At 42.5% G+C, this 24374-nt stretch overlaps 1 protein-coding gene across 1 annotated transcript in view; it reads left to right on the forward strand.

The window, feature by feature from the left end:
- The window catches only part of RAB39B (RAB39B, member RAS oncogene family), a 32483-nt gene extending 8961 nt beyond the window's left edge, over positions 1 to 23522 (forward strand). The window contains exon 3 of the mRNA XM_068251152.1: positions 17608 to 23522. Coding sequence (XP_068107253.1) covers positions 17608 to 18034 — 427 coding nt within the window. The 3' untranslated portion in view covers positions 18035 to 23522. The remainder of the gene's footprint in view (positions 1 to 17607) is intronic.
- The last annotated feature ends 852 nt before the right edge of the window (positions 23523 to 24374 follow it).

Raw genomic sequence — 24374 nt, forward strand, 5'->3', positions numbered from 1 at the left:
ATCCTTATTTTGATCTGTAGCTAAACCCTAATGGAGCTAGTATGGTTGAGGTGAACCACCTGGAAACCTCATGGGGAACAATTCTCCCGTCACAGCTCCTTCTACAACTTTAAAGAGACACTGAAGCGAAAAAAAAAAAAATATGATCTAGTGAATTGGTTGTGTACTATGAATAATTACTAGAAGATTAGCAGCAAATAAAAAATTCTCATACTTTTATTTTCAGGTATATAGTGTTTTTTCTAACATTGCATTATTCTATCATATGTGCAGATTACACAACACTCAGCATTCAAAATGAGTCTTTCAGAGCAGTCTGTGAAGTAATGAAGCCTCCTCTAGCAGAGGAAAAGTAAACAGTACAATAACACTTGAGATAATAAAAGTCAGATAACAGCCTTCTCCAAGACTAAACTTGGTCTGAGAGTTAATAGCTTTTTTGCATAGAGATAACAACTGGAGTTTCTTAACTCTTCCTGTACTGGAAACAATTAGACTGATGTATCTGATCTTAATGTTTTATTTCTTAGCTGTACTACACATACAAGTCATAATATCATCTTTTTTTTTCCGCTTCAGTGTCTCTTTAAACATTGTAATTAGCCAAATACTGTGGGTGTAGTTATTACTACAACCTACAGTGGTTTGCAAAAGTATACGGCCCCCTTGAAATTTTCCACATTTTGTCATATTACGGCCACAAACCTGAATCAATTTTATTGGAATTCCACGTGAAAGACCAATACAAAATGGTGTACACGTGAGAAGTGGAACGAAAATCCTACATGATTCCAAACTTTTTTTTTTTTTACAAATAAATAACTGCAAAGTGGGGTTTGCGTAATTATTCATCCCCCTTTGGTCTGAGTGCTGTCAGTTGCCCATAAACATTGCCTGATGAGTGCTAATGACTAAATAGAGTGCACCTGTGTGTAATCTAATGTCAGTACAAATACAGCTGCTCTGTGATGGGCTCAGAGGTTGTCTAAGAAAATATTGGGAGCAACAACACAATGAAGTCCAAAGAACACACCAGACAGGTCAGGGATAAAGTTATTGAGAAATTTAAAGCAGGCTTAGGCTACAAAAAGATTTCCAAAGCCTTGAAGATCCCACAGAACACTGTTCGATCATTCAGAAATGGAAGGAGTATGGCACAACTGTAAACCTACCAAGACAAGGCCGTCCACCTAAACTCACAGTCCGAACAAGGAGAACGCTGATCAGAAATGCAGTCAATAGGCCCATGGTGACTCTGGACGAGCTGCAGAGATCTACAGCTCAGGTGGGGGAATTTGTCCATAGGACAACTATTAGTCGTGCACTGCGCAAAGTTGGCCTTTATGGAAGAGTGGCAAGAAGAAAGCCATTGTTAACAGAAAAGCATAAGAGGTCCTGTTTGCAGTTTGCCACAAGCCATGTGGGGGACACAGCAAACATGTGGAAGAAGGTGCTCTAGTCAGATGAGACCAAAATGGAACTTTTGGGCCAAAATAAAAAGCAGAAAACCCGAGAGCCCAATATAGTGTAGTATGTATTGGACAATGGGAGATAATGTATGTAATTATTAAACTTACAAACCTGGGTTACCACCAAGGCAACCACTGTAAGGGCAGGTGGGGAGTATAGACCTTCCCCCACTCAGGACTAAGATGTTGCTCTCTTTGGATAGAGGAAAAAGAGGGTGGGACACCCTTCCACCAAGGGTGGATATCTTGATTTGCGGAGATGTTTAAAAGGCGCCAGGAGGATATAACTCACTAAAAAGTCTAAATCGCTCGGGAGGCGGTGGTGGACCAGCCAACCCAAAACAGACACAATGCTGTCAATTTCAGTAGAAAAATATTTATTCACATACTCCCAGAACAATTGGCAATGCGTTTCGCAGGCAAAATTACGCTTCTTCAGGCAATAAACAGGAGTAACACACTGGAAATGTGTGTTACTCCTGTTGTTACCACACATGTATTGCATATGTGTGGTATTAAGGGCCATGTCCCTTAATACCACACATATGCAATACATCTACGCTACACACAGATATCTCATTTTTGCTTTTCATATCTGTCATTTCCAGTGTGTTACTCCTGTTTATTGCCTGAAGAAGCAGGATTTTGCCTGCGAAACGCGTTGCCAATTGTTCTGGGAGTATGTGAATAAATATTTTTCTACTGAAATTGACAGCATTGTGTCTGTTTTGGGTTGGCTGGTCCACCACCGCCTCCCGAACGTTTTTAGTGAATTTTATCCTCCTGGCGCCTCTGTACATCCCTGCAAATTTTTGGCCAAAATGCAAAACGCTATGTGTGGCGGAAAACTAACACTGCACATCACTTTGAACACACCATCCCCAGTGTCAAATATGGTGGTGGCATCGTGCTCTGGGGGTGCTTCTCTTCAGCGGGGACAGGGAAGCTGGTCAGAGTTGATGGAAGATGGATGGAGCCAAATACAGGGCAATCTTGGAAGAAGACCTCTTGGAGTCTGCAAAAGACTTGAGACTGGGGCAGAGGTTCACCTTCCAGCAGGACAACGACCCTAAGGCCCCTTTTACACTTAATCAGTTGGTATGCGTTAGTACGCGTTAGTGCATTGGGAAGAAGATTTCAGTTAAAACGCGTTAAAGAGAACCCGAGGTGGGTTTGAAGAATATTATCTGCATACAGAGGATGGATCTGCCTATACAGCCCAGCCTCTGTTGCTATCCCAAACCCCCCTAAGGTCCCCCTGCACTCTGCAATCCCTCATAAATCACAGCCACGCTGCTGACAAACAGCTTGTCAGAGCTGGCTGTGTTTATCTCTATAGTGTCAGTCTGCTGCTCTCCCCGCCTCCTGCAGAACTCCAGTCCCTGCCTGCATCCCTTCCCTCCCTGCTGATTGGAGGGAAGGGACGGGGGCAGGGACCGGAGCTATGCAGGAGGAGGGGGAGCAGCTAAGACTGACACTTCAGATGTAAACACAGCCTCACAGCACGGCTGTGATTTATGAGGGATTGCAGAGTGCAGGGGGACTTTAGTGGGGTTTGGGATAGCAACAGAGGCTGGGCTGTATAGGCAGATCCAGCCTCTGTATGCAGATAACATTCTTTAAACACACCTCGGGTTCTCTTTAAGTGTGAAAGGTGCCATAGGAAAACCTGGGACTTACTTTGAAAATCAGTTTTCTTTCCGTTTTTAACTGAGAGCAACTGATTAAGTGTAAATGGACCCTAAACATAAACATAAAGCCAAGGCAACAATGGAATGGTTTAAAACAAAACATATCCATGTGTTAGAATGGCCCAGTCAAAGTCCAGATCTAAATCCAATCGAGAATCTGTGGCAAGATCTGAAAACTGGTGTTCACAAACGCTGTCCATCTAATCTGACTGAGCTGGAGCTGTTTTGCAAAGAAGAATGGAGGGCTGGTGCACACCTAGCGGCTTTTTCAGCGTTTCTGCAGCCGCTTGCGGCTGCGGATCCGCTTGGTCAATGTATCTCAATGAGGTGGTGCACACCAGAGCGGGAGGAGTTTTGCAGAAACGAAAAATGCTGGGGTGAGGCATTTTTTTGGATTGTGGATGCGTTTCTGCCTCAATGTTAAGTATAGGAAAAACGCAAACCGCTCTGAAAAACGCCAGTTCAGAGCGGTTTTGCCGGCGTTTTTGTTACAGAAGCTGTTCAGTAACAGCTTTACTGTAACATTATATGAAATGTACTATACTGAAATCTGCAGCAATCCGCGAAACGCTAGCAAAACGCCATAGAAAAATAAGAAAGCGTTTCAAAATCTGCTAGCATTTTGCGGATCTGCTAGCGGTTTTTGGTGTGCACCAGGCCGGACAGAGGATTTCAGTCTCTAGATGTGCAAAGCTGGTAGAGACATACCCTAAATGACTGGCAGCTGTAATTGCAGCAAAAGGTGGTTCTACAAAGTATTTACTCAGGGAATAATTACTCACACCCCACTTTGTTTGGAATCATGTATGATTTTCGTTCCACTTCTCACATGTACACCACTTTGTATTGGTCTTTCACGTGGAATTCCAATAAAATTGATGCATGTTTGTGGAAGTAATATGACAAAATTTGGAAAACTTCAAGGGGGGACGAATATTTTTGCAAACCACTGTATATGAAAGCTAACATTTCTAGAGGTACAGTCCTTGGAGAATTGTTGAAAAAGCAGCCAATCATGTTAACTGAACTTTCCTATGAAGTTTCTGGTGGGTCACCTTAACCATGCTAGCGTAACCCTAATAAGCTGCTCATCATCTGCTCCAGTTCTGGTTTGATGGGTTATCTCCTGTGACAGTTACCAATACTGCAGCAACCAGAGATGTGAAATTCAGCTGGGCAGTTTTTCTGACTCTTCACTAGGAATACCAATAATTTGGATTTGATGCAAATGTATGCAGTTTGAAGATGGACCAGCGAAAATTAATTGGTCAATTTCCAAGCTGCCGGTCTCAATAGCTTCTGAACCCAATTTGTCCTCCCAAGAAATCAACTTCCCATGCAGCAAGAAATCTACCCGGGTCAAATTTTTCAAGCATTTCTAATAGCAACCAATGAGATTCTTCCTTTCACCTGCGGGTTTCCAGATGTAAGATCACAGCTGCTATCTTACTGCTGTGGGCTTATGTCTCCATTTTAGATCTCAATCTAGATGATCAAAATTGTAGAGTGATACATGGCGGGTGTTTATGCCAGGGACTCTGTAATAAAATCTCTAGGCCTGATCTTGCAGCCCTGCTCATCTCTTGCAGCTGGTCCACCCTACAAGCGCTTTTCTATGTGCCAGTGATTTGAAAAGTGCTTGCAAATGTAATGCATACATGAAAAAGGCCACCAGGAAAAAAGGGCGCAGAGGATTGTCGCTAGTAGAATGTTGCTCAAATTAGTGATATTCTACTGCTGGATCGCTATAGTAAAGGATTGGTAATGTTTATTTTACTATGGCTAAACCTAACCCTACCTTGCCTTTTTTGCCGCCGGATGACACCACCTCTTGAACATGCAGTGGTGTTACGCGACACAGAACTTGCAGTGTATTGCTAGAATCGCGCAGGGTGATAAGCACAATGTAAGTTTATTAAGGTACACAGTGGTCAGTTGCTTATTTGCCTGCATAACATCACATGCCACTGCAAATGTTATTCTCGGTTGCGTTATGTGTACCTTATATATAACACAATGCAATGCCCTAGTGAGAAATTAGCCTAAAAATGGAATTGGGCTTTAATATCAGTTACATAATTTGCAGCACCAGGTTATAAAAACAAACCCGTCAGGTCAAAAAACAACCAAAGTAACAAGCATCAGTCCAGAAATCGTATGGCACCTGTAAGTTCTGTGCCTGTTTTAAAAGGGAACCTAAAGCGAGGAGTAAAAAAATGGAGGCTATATCCTTTTAAACAATGCCAGTTGTCTGGCAGCCCTGCTTATCTATTTGGCTGCAGTAGTTGCTGAATCACACCGAAAACAAGCATGCAGCTAATCTTGTCAGATCTGACAATGTCATAGACACCTGATCTGCTGCATGCTTGTTCAGGGTCTATGGCTAATAGTATTATAGGCAGAGGATCAGCAGGATAGCCAGGAAACTGGTATTGTTTAAAAAGGAAACACGTATGGCAGCCTCCACGTCAGGTGTCCTTTGTTTAAGCCTCCTACACATGTTCACTTCTATGGCCATTAACAATTGTTAATTGATCATTAGGGAATCAGTTCTTGAATGAATGCTGTACAGACATGCTACTCTATGCAGAGGAATGACAATGGGTGTCAAACAAGAGAGTGGCTTCCTGTGGCGCAGGGAACAAAAATACAATGTAGTGAGACAGCTATACACATGCTAGATTCTGTCAAGATGGCCCAAATTGATTCTTAGTTGAGGTTTATCCAGCATGTGTAGGGTGTTTTAGAGGGAGATTTATAAATGGTTGAAAATTTGCTGCAGACAGCGGTACTTAAAGTGAACCTCCGGACTAAAAATCTACTCAGCAGCACTGAAAAGGTTTGTGTTTCTTTAACAGTTTCACAGCATCCGAACTTTGTTTTTCTTACCAAAGCATCATTTTTAGCTGCATTTTTAACTAAGCTCCACCCATCAAAGAAAAAGCGCCCGGGCTTTTTTTCCCTGATGCTGTGCAGAGCATGATGGGATTTCCTATTTTGTTATTCACGTTGCCTAGCAACTGGGAGAGGTGCTCAGGACAGTTGGAACTGTCTCTCATGCTCCCTGTCACCTCCTTTCAACCAAAAAGATGGCTGCTATTATGAAAGCAAACATTTGCCTGTTCTTTTAAAACAGTGTGGGTAAGAGATTATATCACCTATCTATTTTAATTAACATAACTAATGTAACTTAATGACAGTATGTTTGTTTAGGCTGAAGTTCCTCTTTAAGAAAGAAATATTAGCATTGATTCATGAAGGAGTGAAGCTTCCTCTCCAGAGTTCCCTGTGCAGCGATGTGTGGTGTGTGTGCTGCCAGGATACAGCCTGTAACAGGCAAGTTCCAGGAGGAAAGTGTGCTGTTGCTTTGCAGCATAGTGTGTTGCTAAGCAACAACGCATTCAACAAGTGGTGCTTCTTCAGCCTTGCTGAAACTGTGCTTTCAACTTGGCAAGAGCTACTTTACATTGCTATAAAGGGCTAATAATAATATTTCAGCATGAGGACTGCACACACAAATGTGGGAGCTAGTATAGTTTAGGTGTCCCAGGAGAAAACCTCATAGGTCTTCAATCATAGCACCCTCTACAGCACAAAGCCTTTTGAGTGGCTGAATTGTGTGGGCATAGTTTATTACATCCTATCTGAATTCTAGCTGTTTGGTCCACCCAGTCACGTTAGCAGAATTTCCCTAGGTGGTTTCCTGCTGGGTCCCCTAAAGTAGCGCTAGGATTTGTCGCAGCAACATACAATGATGAAGCACAGCATGAAAACACTCCCTAATATTCTGTAGCTCCTACCTGTGCCAACAAATGCACTCCACCCATGGAGACACTTCACAAGAGCAATCACATTTGTGCAGTTCAGCAGTGTTTTGCCATATAGTAAAAACGCATGTGTCAGGATCCGGCACGCCTGCGTATACAGTTCCTGACTGTGGGTTTGACCAGATCAAGCAGGGTGCAGCCTTATTCAAGCTAAAAACAAGGCTGTGACCCCTCAAACGCTTCTTGCTGCCACCACTAGCTGTTGGTAGACACGTCCACTCGGCTGTCGAGTGCTCAGCACACAATCCACGTTTCGTATTCGAGTCAGCTTTGCGCTTTAGGCCGAATACGGGAACGCCACACACACACACACACACACACACACACACACACACACACACACACACACACACACACACACACACACACACACACTACAGTTGTACAGTAACACGGCACAATAAGGCACTGACTTGTAATGCAAGTTACACTGTAGTGCAGCAAAACCACTAGCAGTCGTTCCGATCGATATTGTTAGCCACTCTGCTGTCGTGTCGAAGGTTACCTTATACTTCATGCTTTAAACGTTTTGGCATGTTTTGTCCTTTTGGCGCCTCTGTACATCTACTTGTCAAGATATCCACCCTTGGTGGTTGGAAGGGTGACAGACCCTCCTTTCCTTCTTCAGAGAGCGACATCTTAATCCTGAGTGGGGACGGGTCTAATCTCCCCACCTGCCTATATAGTGGTTGCCTAAACGGTAACCCATGTTTGTAAGTATAATACTTACTCCACACTAATTCTCCCTGATCCAATACATACTACACTATATTGGGCTCTCGGTTTCTCTGTTTTATATGGTAAAAAATGTAATTTTTTTTAATTTTAAAATAAGAAATAACAGTAAAATCTTCTCAACATAAAATTTCAACAAGAACATAAAAACCAAAATACAACCCAAATGGAAGAAGGCCACATTAATTATCGTCTACAAACAATTCTGGTGAAATACTGTGTGTCTTACTGGCTGGGAACTCTTGGTGTGGCCTGTTGTAACCACTATCTTGACCACTTATATCTGTATACACTGGTGTGTCAGGAGAGGGTTCTTGTGGGCTGGATGTCCTTGGAGGCAAAGGTGGTTGGGTGGGTGGATAGTATTGCTGTGCAGACATATGAGGATAAGGTGGCATACTTGGCATTAAGTAATGATGAGAGTTATAGACAGGTTGACTATAGTGGTGTAGTGGTTAGCTCTCTCGCCTTGCAGCGCTGGGTCCCTGGTTCGAATCCCAGCCAGGGCACTATCTGCAAAGAGTTTGTATGTTCTCTCCGTGTCTGCGTGGGTTTCCTCCAGGCACTCCGGTTTCCTCCCACATTCCAAAAACATACGGATAAGTTAATTGGCTCCCCCTAAAAATTGGCCCTAGACTACAGTACTTACACTACATAATATAGACACATGGCAATGGTAGGGATTAGATTGTGAGCTCCTTTGAGGGACAGTTAGCGACAAGACAATATATATATATATATATATATATATATACATAATATATATATATATACACTGTACAGCGCTGCGTAATATGTCGGCGCTATATAAATACATAATAATAATAACAATAATAATAATAATGCCGCCTCTGTGTTCTGCCCTCCACGGTGCGTTCCAGCTCTCAATACTTCCTTCTATACAGCTGGGAGGAGGAGGTAGCTGGAGAGCTGGGACGATGGGTGGCGTCAAGAGTGAGTTAACCTCCACCCCAATCTGCTGTGTTTGAAATGTTTGTTCTGTTTCAAACCATTCAGAACAGCATTCAGAGAATGGAACATTCATGCATAGTGGCAAGAGACCACTTTCCTGTTTTATTAGATATAAATCATAAATATGCAACATTTCATATAAAGACATTAAAACAATCAAAAACAGGGAGGGGAGTAATGCTGTTATAATGTGTCAAAGTAAAATACCAATATACTGTATATTATTAGCTAGATCAGCTAGATAAATCAATAAAACAAATATAGCCTAGACAACTATGGTGCACTGTAAAATAGTAATCATAATTACTAATATATATATATATATATATATATATATATATATATATATATATACAAAATAGCATATAAAGTGCCCTTTGTAAGCAAGTTTGCACACACACAATTATCAAATATACATATTTTACCTCTGACATGTGATAGAGACATCGCTCCCTCCCGTTTTTAGTTGTTTTATATGAAATGTTGCTGCTGTCGTGAGGGTGCTTCGTCTCTGGTTCTCTTTAAGTCCTATAGCACATTCGATGCAAAGCAGGTCATTTTTTGCACCAGATTTGGTCCATAAAACCACTGTAATTTGGGTGCTGCCAATAGCTGGACCCTGAATTGCATGCACAAAGGAACAGATTAGGTAATCAGTAAGGGAATATATTTAATATATTCCCCGAGCTTACTGCAGAGACAGCCATCATGCGGTTTCTTCCTATGCCTAAATGAAACACGGTAGTAACATACATACTCCATTCCACGTGTAAAATTGTGGTAATATTGTCACGGTGTATGGGGAAAGTGCAGCTTCCCTCTATCTCCGGCATAGTCCACACATGAGCGGTTGGTTTAAATGTCACCTGAAGTGATAGGGATATTGAGGCTGGCTGCTCGGCTGATTGCCTTAGCTGCAGTAATGTCTGAATCACACACTTAAGACAAGCAGGTGTTAGTAGCTACTTGCTGCTTCAAGCTGGACCAGACAAATTGCTGCACATTTTGATGGACCCAGTTTCAAGCTGCATGGGTTGTTCATGTTTGCCTCCCCATCATTTCTTATCATTTTTACCATCAATCAGATTCAAAGGGTTAATAATTGGCACCCTTCAGCTTGCTTGACTAATCAGGGATGATTTGCATAAACTCTGAAGTAGTTGCATATCATTATATGCAACTACTTCAGAGTTTATGCAAATGTATGCACATTTTTATTCAAATATATACAGCTTGCAATTGGACCAATCAATTTAAACCTGGATTGACTTGATTGGTCCATTCTCATGCTGCATATATTTGCATAAAAATTTACATAAATGTGCATAAACTATAAAGTATTTGCATTAATTGATCATTCCTAATGGTTTCCAAACATGATTTTTAAAATTATATTTGCACAAAGATATCCTTTAGGTCCCGTTCACACTGCACGTATTTCCGTCTGCATTTCGGGAACGCGTGCAGGAGGCCAACACGCACGACATTAGAAAGCGCATAGACTGCACTGTCTGATGTTCACACTGCATGCGTTCCGGACCTGTGTGGTCTGGGAACGCATGCTGCACGCATTTTTTCCAAAAAATGCGCGGCTGTCCCATTCACTTTCAGTGAATGGGATCAGCCACGCAACGCATACAAACGCGGATGGCATGCGTTCGTATGCGTTGCGTTCCGCGTTTGTAATGTGAACGGGGCCTTAGGCTGGGGGCACGCATAGCAGAAAATACTGCATTTTTGTCTCTATTGAAAGTCTATGGGCCGCAGGAAAAAAAGGCATATAAAACACATTTGCATTTTCTATGCGTTTTCAAATGCTGGTTTTGTTGCCTATTACGCAGGTATGCTGCCAAAACGCACATAATGAACGTCAATGGGAATGCAATGGTATTCGTTTTTATATACATTTTTTTCCCCAAAATATTTTTTTTTTACTGTATTTTTGCTTCGTGTTGTCTTCCAAGTGATTTGCATAAATGGAAATATAAAAACACATGGAAAACGCATATGCGTTTTGTATATGCGAACCACAAAGGCATTAAAACATTAACATAATACTTGACATAAAACGCAGCCTTTCACGCTATGTCCTATTGAACCCAGCCTTAAGATGAAACTTCAACCCATCTTTAGATGGTACCTATCTAAAATGGGGTCAGGGGTATCCAAGGATCACCAGAAAATTAACTGGTGAAAGCATAAAATGCCCATGTACCAGTTTTGCTTCGTGCACTGGTTTGGATAAATCTGCCCCTATGTTAGGCCTCTTTCGGGAGGCTGAACTGCATGAACTCTGATCTGCCACCCACCAGTGCAATTTATATGCAGCCAAATTGCAGTGGTAGTAAAACCATGGCGTGTCAAGCTCTGACACTGGGTGGTGTTACAGGGCAGCAGAGTACATCAATATGTCGAGTCTGAGCATGGCTATGGTCGCGCTCAGATCTGACTCCATGGGGTGGGGTCTGCCTGTACACTATCGATACTGAGTGCTAGCAAATGCCTGGCTGGTGAAGAAGAGCAGCTGACAGGTGGCGAATTCACCTCCTGTCTGTTGCCTGTGTGAAAGGAGCCTTACACTACAATTTGTGCAAATGGAAAACTAAACACAAAACAAATGCAATTTTCAATGGAGTTTAATGTTGTTCATAATACAATCCCTACTTTTATAATTTATTCCAACTGCATTAAAAACGTAAGAAAAGCCTAAAATGAGATGGACTTTCTCATGATTGAGGCCTGCAACCCACTAGGAATCGCGGTTTGAAATCGCCGCAGTACTGTGGCAGCGATATCTAGGGTGTTTGCATTTGCGATTTTCCGATGCTTGGAAGCGTTGTACAGTAAATTGTACAGCCCTTCCGACTTGTGATTCATTTTTTTTTAAATAAAACTTTATTATATATCCCAGGCGTCCTTCTGTCCCTAGCCCCCTAAAGAAAGAGGTCATATGTACTTCTCTATGACCAATCAGAGAAGCGCCTGTGATCTCTTTTAGGGGGTGGGGCTATGGATGGAAGAAGGAAATACTGAGACTCGGTAAGTATATTAAAGTTTTTTTTATTTAAGCGTAATTGCTCGGGCCCCCAAAACGATGCATAATCGCTTAGATAAGCGATTTATGCAGCACTTATATACTTTGCATTGAGCACTAACTGCAAAAATTCTGCATTACCCTTAATCGCACTAATGGATACCTCCTCTCTGTTTCATTGGCAAAGCGCTTTTGGGAATCAATGGCGATCCTCTGCGATCCCAAAATCCTGCCAAAAATGCCCTAGTGAGTTCCCACCCTACAGATGATTAGGGATAGTCCACAAGATGTAATCAATCCTGAGTTGATGCAAAATAATGCAGATATTGTATGCAGCTTGTAAATGGGCCAATTGAAGGTGGAATTCTACTGGTGAGTTTACAAGCTGCATACATATGGATACAAAATTGACATAATCCTGCATCAACTCAGAATTATTTGCATCTCATTGCCCATCTCTACAGATTCTCAATCAGATGCAAATAAGTTGGGCTTGCTTGCAGATACTATGTAGTTTGGACTTCAGCAGCTACAGCATTTGGGTCGGTTGCAGGCTGCATTCTATCTGTATGCAACCCTGGAAGAGTTAGGCCACATACAGACATCAGACCATAGTCTTTGGAAAATGAAAGATCACAGACCAATCTTACCACCCTTCCTGTAGTATAAGAGCCATACTCTACACAGTCTTTTCTATGGAGCTGAACTCCCCATCAGACAGAAATCTTTGCAAGATGCTGCACACACAGATGCTGTACAGACACAAAAGATCAGTATCTGCAAAAGATCTGTTCCTGCCAAAAATCCATTCCTGCAAATTGCAATGATAGTCTATGAGATCTGCAGATCATCATACACACATGATTTAACTGACATTCATCTGCAGATCTGCAGATCTGAAAATCCATCCTGGTGGATCTGATCTGCAGATGAATGTCAGTTAAATCATGTGTGTATGATGATCTGCAGATCTCATAGACTATCATTGCAATTTGCAGGAATGGATTTTTGGCAGGAACAGATCTTTTGCAGATACTGATCTTTTGTGTCTGTACAGCATCTGTGTGTGCAGCTTCTTGCAAAGATTTCTGTCTGATGGGGAGTTCAGCTCCATAGAAAAGACTGTGTAGAGTATGGCTCTTATACTACAGGAAGGGTGGTAAGATTGGTCTGTGATCTTTCATTTTCCAAAGACTATGGTCTGATGTCTGTATGTGGCCTAAGGTCCTGTCTCCATTCGTCAGTTTTTTTATTTTCTGCACAGGAAAACTGCAACCAATGTGAGGCCTCTTTCCACGGACAGTTAAACTATGTGCTCAGCAAGCAGTTACCAGGCAGCAGTGAGCTAGCAGTCCATGGAAAAAGGCCTAAATCAATGGGCTAGTTCACACTTGAATGCGTTTTTCCCATGCAGAAAAACAATTGACAGCGACGCAGCACTGTCACATAAGGCCTCTTTTCCACGGGAAGTTAAACTGTGTGCTCAGCAAGCAGTTGCCAGGCAGCAACAAGCAGTTACCAGACAGAAGTAAGCAGTTGTGAGAGTTTGAGAGGCATTTCACTGCCTATCATACAGTCCGTGGAAAAGAGGCAGAAAAACTGACCAGTGGAGACAGGCCCTAAGGCAGAAACAGCAGCAAGCTCTTCATGGAGCTTTACAGGCCAAATGTTTATTATGTAATATTATCCTTTATCTTTCATGGCGCTGTGTAGAGTAAAATACAAACAATAGATGGTACAACAAATACGTTCACAGTGCTTGCACACTACAATTAGAAGATCCAGCAGCACAAGTTGGTATAAGAACATCTATCAGGCCTGGTGCACACCAAAAACCGCTAGCAGATCCGCAAAATGCTAGCAGATTTTGAAACGCTTTTTCTTCTTTTTCTGTAGCGTTTCAGCTAGCATTTTGCGGTTTTGTGTAGCGTTTTTGGTGTAGTAGATTTCATATATTGTTACAGTAAAGCTGTTACTGAACAGTTTCTGTAACAAAAACACCTGCAAAACCTCTCTGAACTGCCGTTTTTCAGAGCGGTTTGCGTTTTTCCTATACTTAACATTGAGGCAGAAACGCCTCCGTAATCCAAAAAATGCCTCACCCCGGGAGAATGCGTTTCAGCAAAACGCCTCCCGCTCTGGTGTGAACCACCCCATTGAGATACATTGACCAAGCGTATATGCAGCCGCAAGCGGCTGGAAAAACGCCAAAAAACCCGCTCGGTGTGCACCAGCCCTCAATGAGGCCTGGTGCACACCAAAAACCGCTAGCAGATCCGCAAAATGCTAGCAGATTTTGGAACGCTTTTTCTTCTTTTTCTGTAGCGTTTCAGCTAGCGTTTTGCGGTTTTGTGTAGCTGTTTTGGTGTAGTAGATTTAATATATTGTTACAGTAAAGCTGTTGCTGAACAGCTTCTGTAACAAAAACGCCGGCAAAACCGCTCTGAACAGGCGTTTTTCAGAGCGGTTTGCGTTTTTCCTATACTTAACATTGAGGCAGAAACGCATCCGCAATCCAAAAAATGCCTCACCCCGGGAGTATGCGTTTCTGCAAAACGCCTCCCGCTCTGGTGTGCACCAGCCCATTGAAATACATTACCCAAGCGTATCCGCAGCCGCAAGCGGATCGCAAAACGCAGCCGAACCGCTCTGGTGTGCACTAGGCCTGAGTGTAGGAGCAGACTAATGCTGGGGATACACGGTACGTTTCTGTACCGTGTATCGACCAGCTGATCTGGCCAGCTGATAATATTCAGCTGGCCCGATCATGCGGCTCGACCCCCGCCCGCTCGATTCCTACCTGCGGACAATGGCAGGGAATCGAGCGCTGATAAGGAAGCGCTGGCGGGGACGAGCGGCAATCGATCCGCGCGCATGCGCGGACGAACGGGGATGCCCCGGCATCGAGCCGCTGGCTCGATCCGCGCAATAAACGAGCTTGTATGCATGGCATTAGGCCTCTTTTCCACGGACTGTTGAGCTGAGTGCTCAGCAAGCCGTTAACAGGCAGCAGTGAGCAGTTATCATGCAGCAGTGAGCAGTTGTGAGAGTTTGAGAGGCATTTTACTGCCTATCAACAGTACGTGGAAAGGAGGCCTTAAAGCGGAACTCCAGTGAAAATAGTGTAATAAAAAAGTGCTTCATTTTTACAATAATTATGTATAAATGATTTAGTCAGTGTTTGCCCATTGTAAAATCTTTAGTCTCCCCGATTTACATTCTGACATTTATTACATGGTGACATTTTTACTGTGGGCAGGTTATGTAGCTGCTGCTAGCTGTTTTGGCTGTTGGAGTCAGCTGTAGGCCTCTTGCACACTGCAAGCAATTCAGATTCAGATTCCGCTTTTTAATCTGTTTTTACTTCCGATTCCGATTCCGATTTTTAATCTTTACTGCATGCTGCGTTTTTTGATCCGTTTTTCTGTTGAATGTATTCAGGGAAAATCGGAAACGGAATCGGAAACGGAATCGGAAACGGAATCGGAATCGGAAAACGGATTTGCAGTGTGCAGGGAGCCGTAAACAGTTATTTCCTGTTTGTGAACTATGTTACATTGTGGCAAACTGTCAAAAGTACCACGGTCCTCAGAGCTTCTTGTGAGAGGGGTTTCACCACAATATCAGTCATACAGCGCCCCCTGATGGTCTGTTTGTGAAAAGCAATAGATTTCTCATGTAAAAGGGGGTATCAGCTACTGATTGGGATAAAGTTAAATTCTTGGTTGGAATTTCTCTTTAAAGGGTAACTGAAGTGGGGAGGGATATGGAGGCTGCCATATTTATTTCGTTTTAAGGAATACCAGTTGCCTGGCTGTCCTGCTGATCCTCTGCCTCTAATACTTTTAGCCATAGACCCTGAACAAGCATGCAGCAGATCAGGTGTTTCTGACACTTTTGTCAGATCTGCATTAGCTGCATGCAGCAGTTGGCTGATAGTGTAATGGTTAAGGGCTCTGCCTCTGACACAGGAGACCAGGGTTCGAATCTCGGCTCTGCCTGTTCAGTAAGCCAGCACTAAGGGCTGGAACCCACAGGAGCGCTTTTGGCAGCGTTTTGGCAGCACTGCGATACACTAGCAGTTTGCCAAAACGCTGGGCTAATGTTAATGGATGGGGCAACTTCCACAGGAGCGTTTGCGTTTCTCAGAAACGCAAACGCAGGACGTGCAGCATTTTGGGAGCGTTAGCGCTTCAATGTAAAGTATTGAACCGCTAGCGGAAACGCTCAGCAAAACCTAAACTGAGCGGTTTTGCTAGCGTTTTGCGGTTCAGCACACTGTAACAAAATAAAAAATAATTCACAGGACCAATCAGGATAAAAACGCAAAACGCTAGGCACCCGCTGGGGAAAAAATACAATGTTGCAAAACACGACCAAAAACGCGCATGAATCCGCTTGCAAACCGCTCAGACAAAACGCTAGCGGTTGCGTTTTGCGTTTGCGGTTTTCAGTGGGTTCCAGGCCTAATTCAGTAGGAGACCTTTGGCAAGTCTCCCTTACACTGCTACTGCCAATAGAGCGCGCCCTAGTGGCTGCTGCTCTGCTCTGGCGCTTTGAGTCCGCAAGGAGAAAAGCGCAATATAAATGTTATTTGTCTTGTCTTGTCTAGGTTCTGGTGTGATTTAGCCCCTATTGCAGCCAAATAGAGCATGGGGGTGCAAATTCGTATGTATTTGTATGCAAATTTTAACGCAAATTTGCATACGTTTTCTCGTATTTTTGTAAGTATGTGAGTTTAACCATGTCAGTGCCTGTGTGCTTTTACGTTGATTTTAGGCAAAAACATACACAAATTCGCATGGAAAATTCACATAGCGAAAACGCATACGAATGTCCTATTACTTACATTGCATGCGAATCGCACATTGCCTTGCGGTGTGCAAATTCTGATGGCCCTGCTGTGCAGATTTTTTTCTCCACAGTAAACCGCACAGATTTCCTGACAAGTGGAAACAGACCCATTTACTATCATTGGCTATGAGAATCTGCATGCAGAAAACGCATGCAGATTCGCTATAGTGGAAATGGGCCCTTAAGGTATCTCCTTTCTAAACCCATAAAATGATAAAGCAGGATATTCTACTAGAGCTTGTGTAAAATACTAGAAGGAGTTTCCTATTGCGCCCATCTCTGTCACTGAGCTGCCACTTATTGCAGTACTGCTCGTGACAATAAAGGCTGAGTTGCACTCATCGCCTGTCTCGACAGACCACAGGTTGGAGAGGAAACCAGGGCTCCACGAGCCCTGTCCCCGGCATAGTGTGACGCAAGCCTACTAGTTGGTGCACCCATATGGGATAACCAGCAACACTTGCAGGTGAGTTCTTTCTACGGGCGTCCAGCCCATGGACACTTCAGATGCACTGAGTGCGCTCTCTCTCCTATTTTATCACAGCCATACATACAGAATTGGAGAGCTGCACCACTACGCCAAAGTACATCCCTGATCGCTCCCTCTTAACCATAGATCACTGAGGTGTAGTTATTGGATCAGTGTGTATATCCATGAAAGTAGATGATGGCAATCTACTTCTACTTCTCTACTACTCTGTTCCTAAGTTAGCTGCTCAGTTAACTGACATTAACTGACATTCCTCCAGTCTTGGAATATTAACATTTCAAGGGGAATTGGCTTAACATTAGACTTTTAGTATATACAGTACATTAGAACCTTGGTAAAGATTTTATCCCATTTTTAAGCTTATGTTGGTCTCCAAAAACACAATGGAACTTTATAGGGATCACAAGCTACTCACTCAGCTAGTTGGTTGGAACACTAATAAAAATGGATAAACAAATGGATGTTGATGTTTTTATTTATGCAAGTATTACTCTGTCTCCCACATCCTTTTACAGGATTGTTTTCTTATTTACAGGTCAATCACACGTGCCTACTACAGAAATTCTGTCGGAGGGCTTTTGCTATTTGACATCACCAACCGTCGCTCTTTCCAGAATGTTCATGAATGGTTAGAGGAAGCAAAGGCCCATGTGCAGCCATATCAGATTGTGTTTGTTTTGGTGGGCCACAAATGTGACCTAGACACGCAACGACAAGTGACAAGACATGAGGCCGAGAAACTGGCCACTGCCTATGGAATGAGATACATCGAAACCTCAGCCCGAGATGCCATCAACGTAGAGAAAGCCTTCACTGACTTGACTCGCGATATCTATGAGCTTGTTAGAAAGGGGGAGATAAATATTCAAGAAGGTTGGGAGGGTGTAAAAAGTGGATTTGTTCCAAACGTAGTGCATTCTTCTGAGGAGGTGATTAAGTCCGATAGGCGGTGCTTTTGCTAAGCAGTTCAAATAACCATAGTAAATCCACCATTACAAACTCTACTAATATAACACCATCCTAATGAATCTGTCAGGTGAAAGGTACCTTGACCTTGCTGTGGGTACCATGGTGTGGAGGTAGGTTGAACAGCAGAAGAAAAAAAAATATTTGTAAAATCTAAAAACCATTTCAAGGCAATGAGTGTTCTTACATCTCTGGCAAGGGCCAAGTGTGCATGTCTATGTTTAGGAGTTGGGATTCATAAGTCAATGATACCAAGAGTTCAAACACATCCTAATTCATTTGATAAGTTCTGTGTAGTTTAATGTTGGTAGTTATATGCAGTGAATAAATACCACAGTGTAATGGTCATGATATATAGTAATAGATAAAGTAAACCCTTTTTACTGTACTTTGAAAAACAAAAAGACACACTGACAATTGCTTTATAGCTTTTTACTTTACACTCTTATTTTTGTGGCTTCAGATAGTGACCTACAAGAAGATGTCCACAGTCTTGGAAGCCCAAAAGTCACTTCATGTAGATTTATGGATGGTGGTTCTTCCACATATCTCCCTCTTCTATTTTTGGAATGACTTGAGGCTCAATAAGAGCTGAAGAGAGCATTGTAACTTTTTTTTTAATCATTCTTATGACTTTGTTTTAATATAGAAGCATATCCGCTACCCACTGTCCAACATTCCTAATATTAGGTGCCTCTGAGTTTTCACTACAACTATGTTTAGATGTGTCTCGGATTGGAACTTGTCCATTTAACTGCGATGGGGCAGTAAGTCGGGTTACCATCACAACCACCACCAGGCATGATTATACCATCCCTGTGGACTGAATAACCCCTTATGTTAGTAGGACGTTTTCTCTAACTGTACATTTACATTGAATAGCCCTTCTATTTAGAACAATTCCAAATGAATTCATATTGTGTACATATCAATTGGTTATCAACCCTCCTTTTTGTTTTTTTTTGGTAAAGGTTTGTTATATTTAGATTAAAATATATTCTTGACCAATATAATATTTTGCACTGTTCAAGAAAACAAAGTAACTCAGATAAGCAATAGGTCACTGAATATTCCCTTTTTCTTCTGGTAGTACAACTTCATTGCAGATTGTTACTCAACAGAAATTGGTACAGTAGGTACATATAATTCTCTGGCCTTTTTGACAAGTTGTGAGTAGTAAAAATGCAAGCTTGCTTTGGTAGTAAATGCTGATCTTTTTGAATTATTGCATTGATAAAGAATGTAACTTTAAGTGCCCATAGATACGTCCCACACTTCTAAATTAGCAACTTGGGTAAACAGGCTGAGTATGTGTTAACGGTCTTTAGCTGCTAAGCACAGTAATTAAAAAATTATCTTGCATTACTGATTGGGGAGAACTAATAGGCTGAAATTGGGGATAGGATGGGTATTAAATGTGCACAAAGGTAACTTGAAAACATGACCATACAATTGAGATACAGAAAGAGTAAATATCATGTAATGCCTACTAAATATGGCTAGTTTTGATAGCCTTATATTTCACAGAATAACAGGAAAGTGATTTAGCAGTCACTATTAGCGATTTGCAAAGAAATGTAGGGCTGGAAGATACTGCAAAGCTTTTGTATTTCTATTACAAACACACATAAATAAACATTCTAGCGAATTCTGATGGGGTTTACCACACCGTATACCATTAAAACCTGCAGTGGAATTATAAATCTACTAAAAATACACAAGCTTTGTATAGTATTAGCAGCTGTATTTTGCAGGGGGAGGGGGCAGAATTCAGCGATTACCTGATGTCACAGATTCTTGTTTTTAAAATTCTGCCAATTATGAACTGTATTTTTATTACCAACAAATGCCAGATTCTGATTGCTTCAGGTGGCAACTCAAATAATTCTTTTTTAGTGATGTTAACATTATTAGGTAATGTCTTTTATGGGAATACAGTACTTTTACTTTTATGGGAGAATAACAAGGGAAAAAAAGTAGGTTTCCCTTGCTGTAACTAGTTATAATTCATCTAACGTAACCATGTAGAAAAAAATATTAGGGAGAAAGGAAAAAAACCCAAAGGCAATGAATGATTACATGGCAAATGGGCAGAGAGATTTCCTGCTTGTTTTCTGCAGTCTAGTTCATGCTTGTCCTGTGTCCATAGATATATATGCTATTTTCTGTGCATTTCAAAACCAGCTCACACTGTCTTACTGTATACAGTAGTATTTTTGTTGTTGTTGTTGTTTCTTTTCATGACCATTGATAGTTACCCAAATAATAGGGGTCTACTGTTCCCATTGAGATTCCAGCAGTAAAAGTGAAATACTGAAACAACTAGTGCATTTCTTAGAACAAAAGGATAGCCACAGTATGGGTAATGTTTAGATGTCTTCTCTGGCTTTTTGGAGAAAAGAAGAAAACAAACATAGGAGCCACTAGGTCTATTGTGTTATTATGACTTTAAATGGTTTATTATTTACTACTCATAGGAATTTGGTGGCTCTTGATAACACTTATACTGTACAGGCCTATGGAGAGTATAAGTCTGTCCCCCACTCTGGTCTGTAGTAGAGTTTATTTATTCATACATGGTCCTTCTCCAATGTGTGATTTCCCCAGGCCAGGAGAGATCTGTCCCACCAGGAAACACTCAATGAGGAATGGGAGAGCCTAGTTAGGAGGCGCTCAGGGTGAGGTGATAGGAGTGTGGTCAGAAGTCACTAACATTGTGGTAAAGGTAATGATTTTTGTTTTTTTGAGCACCAACTCGTTTTGAGGGTTGACCCTGCTTCCTCAAGTTAACTTCTTAAGGACCACATCACGACAATGGGCGTGGAGCCCCAGGACCAATAATAAAACAAAAAATAACAAAATGTAATTAAAATAAAATATTTATACAAAATGAACAAACACACCTGGGGGCGATCTGATCCCACCAGCAGAGAGCTCTGTTGGTGGGGAGGAACGGGGGAATCACTTAAGTGCTGAGTTGTGTGGCCCTGCAGCGAGACCTTAAAGCTGCAGTGGCCAATTTAGCAAAACATGGCCTGGTGTTTAGGGGGGTTTAACACTGCGGTCTTCAAGTGGTTAAAGGTGCTGTGATCAGTGGAACCCAACAGCAGGTGTTACAATATTTTCGGTTGTTACCATTTCTCCTCCTTTGTGTTACCTACAATATAACAGTGATGATAGAAACTGTTAGAATGAGGCTCCTAAATGAGATTGTTTTTCTTTTCCTGCTAAATTTGAATTGAGGGTTTCTTCCCATTCTTACTTGAACTATATTGTAAAATAGGGTTAGAATGGAGGAAATTTTACAAAAACCTTACACATTTCTGTAAAATAATTAAATTCCTTCATCACATTCATAAGCAGGACTTGCTGGAAAAGGCATGTGTTTATTTCAGAAGCAAAAGATTTAAGGTTCACTTACAGATTTTGAGACATGAATTATAACTGGCTATAATGGTAGTTGCTGTACTCTTTTTCTCCAGAATTAAGTAAATAAATGACTGTGCATAGACGGGCATAATTTTATTGATTGAGGTGGCCATACACAGATCATTTCGTTTTCCCTCGTTTTTCAATATTTTTTAAATGATCAATAATGTAGATCAATTGAATACATTTTATTTATTTAGACACACCTAATCCCAGTATTTTTATTTTCATTGTCGTAAATAATCAGTACAAGTATGAAGAAATAATGGATCAGAAGAATGAAGTTTATAATTTGATCATTGATTAGATCAATTTAAAAATGTATATAATTGTCAATATACCTCAAAAACAGTCACCCTTCCATACAATTGCCTTCAAGCATGTTTGATATTTTCCAACCCAGCAGATCATAATTTTCCTTAAATTGATTCCAGAAATTTTACTGCCATTAAGCCATCAACAGCTTTTGGACTACGATAATTGAAATCTATGCCGTTTGTGGATGCTTATTTCTGCCAGGGCGTAGTTTTCAATAACCCATCGCCACGACAGCAGAGCTCTGTGAGCTGATCAGGAGCCAATTTCATTTGCTTCTGACTCTGTGATCACTGTGAGCCAATCTCATTGACTCTTTTTGATCACACGGTCAGGAGCCAATGAAATCAGCTCTTGACCGGCTCACAGAGCTCTGCCATAATAGTGACAGCAGAGCGAAGGGCCTGCAGCAATGGGTGAACAGCAAAAGAGGCGGGTCCGTGCAGCGATTCCTCAGTAGGAGCCGTTTTTGGTACCAGCAGTCTCTGGTCCTTTAGTGGTTAGTTAAAAAAAATAAACAAACCATCTTGTTATTGAACTGAAAAGGCAGTGGAATAAAAAAAAAACTGACTTGTGGATGATGATTATTTTTCCACAGTGATGTTTGCACCATGCCTGGCTGTCCATGTGCCCTTCCTGTATGCTACCAGGACAATTTGCTACAGGCATTTATTGGCTCTAGGGTACAAAACAATTGAGGGGGTGGAAAATGAGTTCTCCATGCACATTGCATGAAGATTTCCATAGATAATAATTCAGGCTGCATGTGTCGGGACTCACTATCCATGCTGCACAATATGTTTTAAAAGTGCATATCCAAGTCATGCATATGAGTGGCCACACCTATCTTATCCATAAAGATAACCATGTTCTCTCTCTTATGTGTTTTATAGTCCGAATGTCCCCCACACAATTGCTTACATGTGGTGTCCTTCCTTACCCCTCTGCCCTGTGTGTGTGTGTGGTGTCCTTCCTGGCCCGTATCCGTCTCTGCCCTATGTCCCTTGTGCCCTATGTCCCGAGTGTAACATAGCAGGGTGCGGATAGTATATACAGTATGGTCTCCGTGCTCTGGTGAAGTGGCCATGTCCATCCTCTGTCTTTTGCCCCGAGTAGAATATAGTATGTGCGGATAATACATAAACCATGTTCCCTGGGTTCTGGTGAGGTGGCCTGTCCGTCCTCTGTTCTTTTCCACTGAGGTTGTGCGCATGCGGAAGTAGCCACATATAGAGCAGCTATGCAAGGATTAAAGGTTTGTTTACACTGCAGGCGTTTTTGGCTTTTTTTCGCCCACGTGTGGTTTTTAAAAATGCCCCCGTCCACGTGGACAATGAATGTCTATGAGAAGGTTCATATCAGCGCTGGTTGTGCACTGTCCATTCAGTAAATCGGTGCGTGTACCATTTTTGAGGCGATTCTGCCTCAATGGAAAGTATAGGAGCAACGCAAAACGCTCACAAAATCGCTTTGTGTAGTGACTGTGTTTGCGTTTTTAAGAATAAATACATTGTATTTATTTTTTCCGGGTCAAAGAGTTCACTTCCTGACTTGCGTCAGGGAGTGAATTACAAAACCGCTGTGAAAAAAACGCTTCGAAAACAGCTAAGCACAAAAAGAAATCGCCCACCCAAGCGCCGGGAATTGGAAAAAGAAGACGCCTTAAAAAACAGCCCAACGTGGACGGACACGTCAGCCGAACACAATTTGAACAAGGAGGCAGTCTACCAATGAGGCGGGGGGGGGGGGGGTGGTGTCAGGGGTGACACGCTGCTACAGACCCGCCAATCACCACTGTGCACTGCTCTGCTCATTTTTCTAATAGGAGCAGATGGTGTCAGAGGCGGGACCATAGCTCCGGCACTGGAGCAATTGATTGGCCCCAATGACGGAGCTGTGCCCCCCCCCCCCCCCCCACCGAGACCACCGGCAAAGCATTGCTCATTGGTGATTGGCAGGTCTGGGGCAGCACCCCCCGCCTGATTGGTGGATTGCCTCTCTTGCCTTGCGTAGCTGCTCTATATGCGGCTACTTCCGCACGCACAACACCTCACTGAAAAAGGAAAGAGGACGGACAGGCCACCGCACCAGAGCCCGGGCACCATAGTGTATGTATTATCCTCAAGTACTAAATTATATTGGGGCAAAGGACTGAGGATGGACACCATATTGTATATATTAATCACTCCCTACTATGTTAAACTCAGGGCAAGGGACATAGGGCAGAGGACGGACGGCCCGGAAGACACCACACACACACATGGGGCACAGATGGACGGGGCAAGGAAGGACACCACACACACATGGCAGAGGAGGGACATGGGGGGGGGGGGCAGGGGTGACACGCTACTACAGACCCGCCAATCACCACTGTGCACTGCTCTGCTCCTTTTTCTAATAGGAGCTGAAGGTGTCAGAGGCGGGACCATAGCTCCGGCACTGGAGCAATTGATTGGCCCCAATTACAGAGCTGTGGCCCCCCCCCCACCGAGACCACTGGCAAAGCATTGCACATTGGTGATTGGCAGGTCTGGGGCAGCACCCCCCGCCTGATTGGTGGATTGCCTCTCTTGCCTTGCGTAGCTGCTCTAT

The sequence above is a fragment of the Hyperolius riggenbachi genome, chromosome 8, assembly GCF_040937935.1.
Source record: "Hyperolius riggenbachi isolate aHypRig1 chromosome 8, aHypRig1.pri, whole genome shotgun sequence".
Classification (NCBI taxonomy): domain Eukaryota; kingdom Metazoa; phylum Chordata; class Amphibia; order Anura; family Hyperoliidae; genus Hyperolius; species Hyperolius riggenbachi.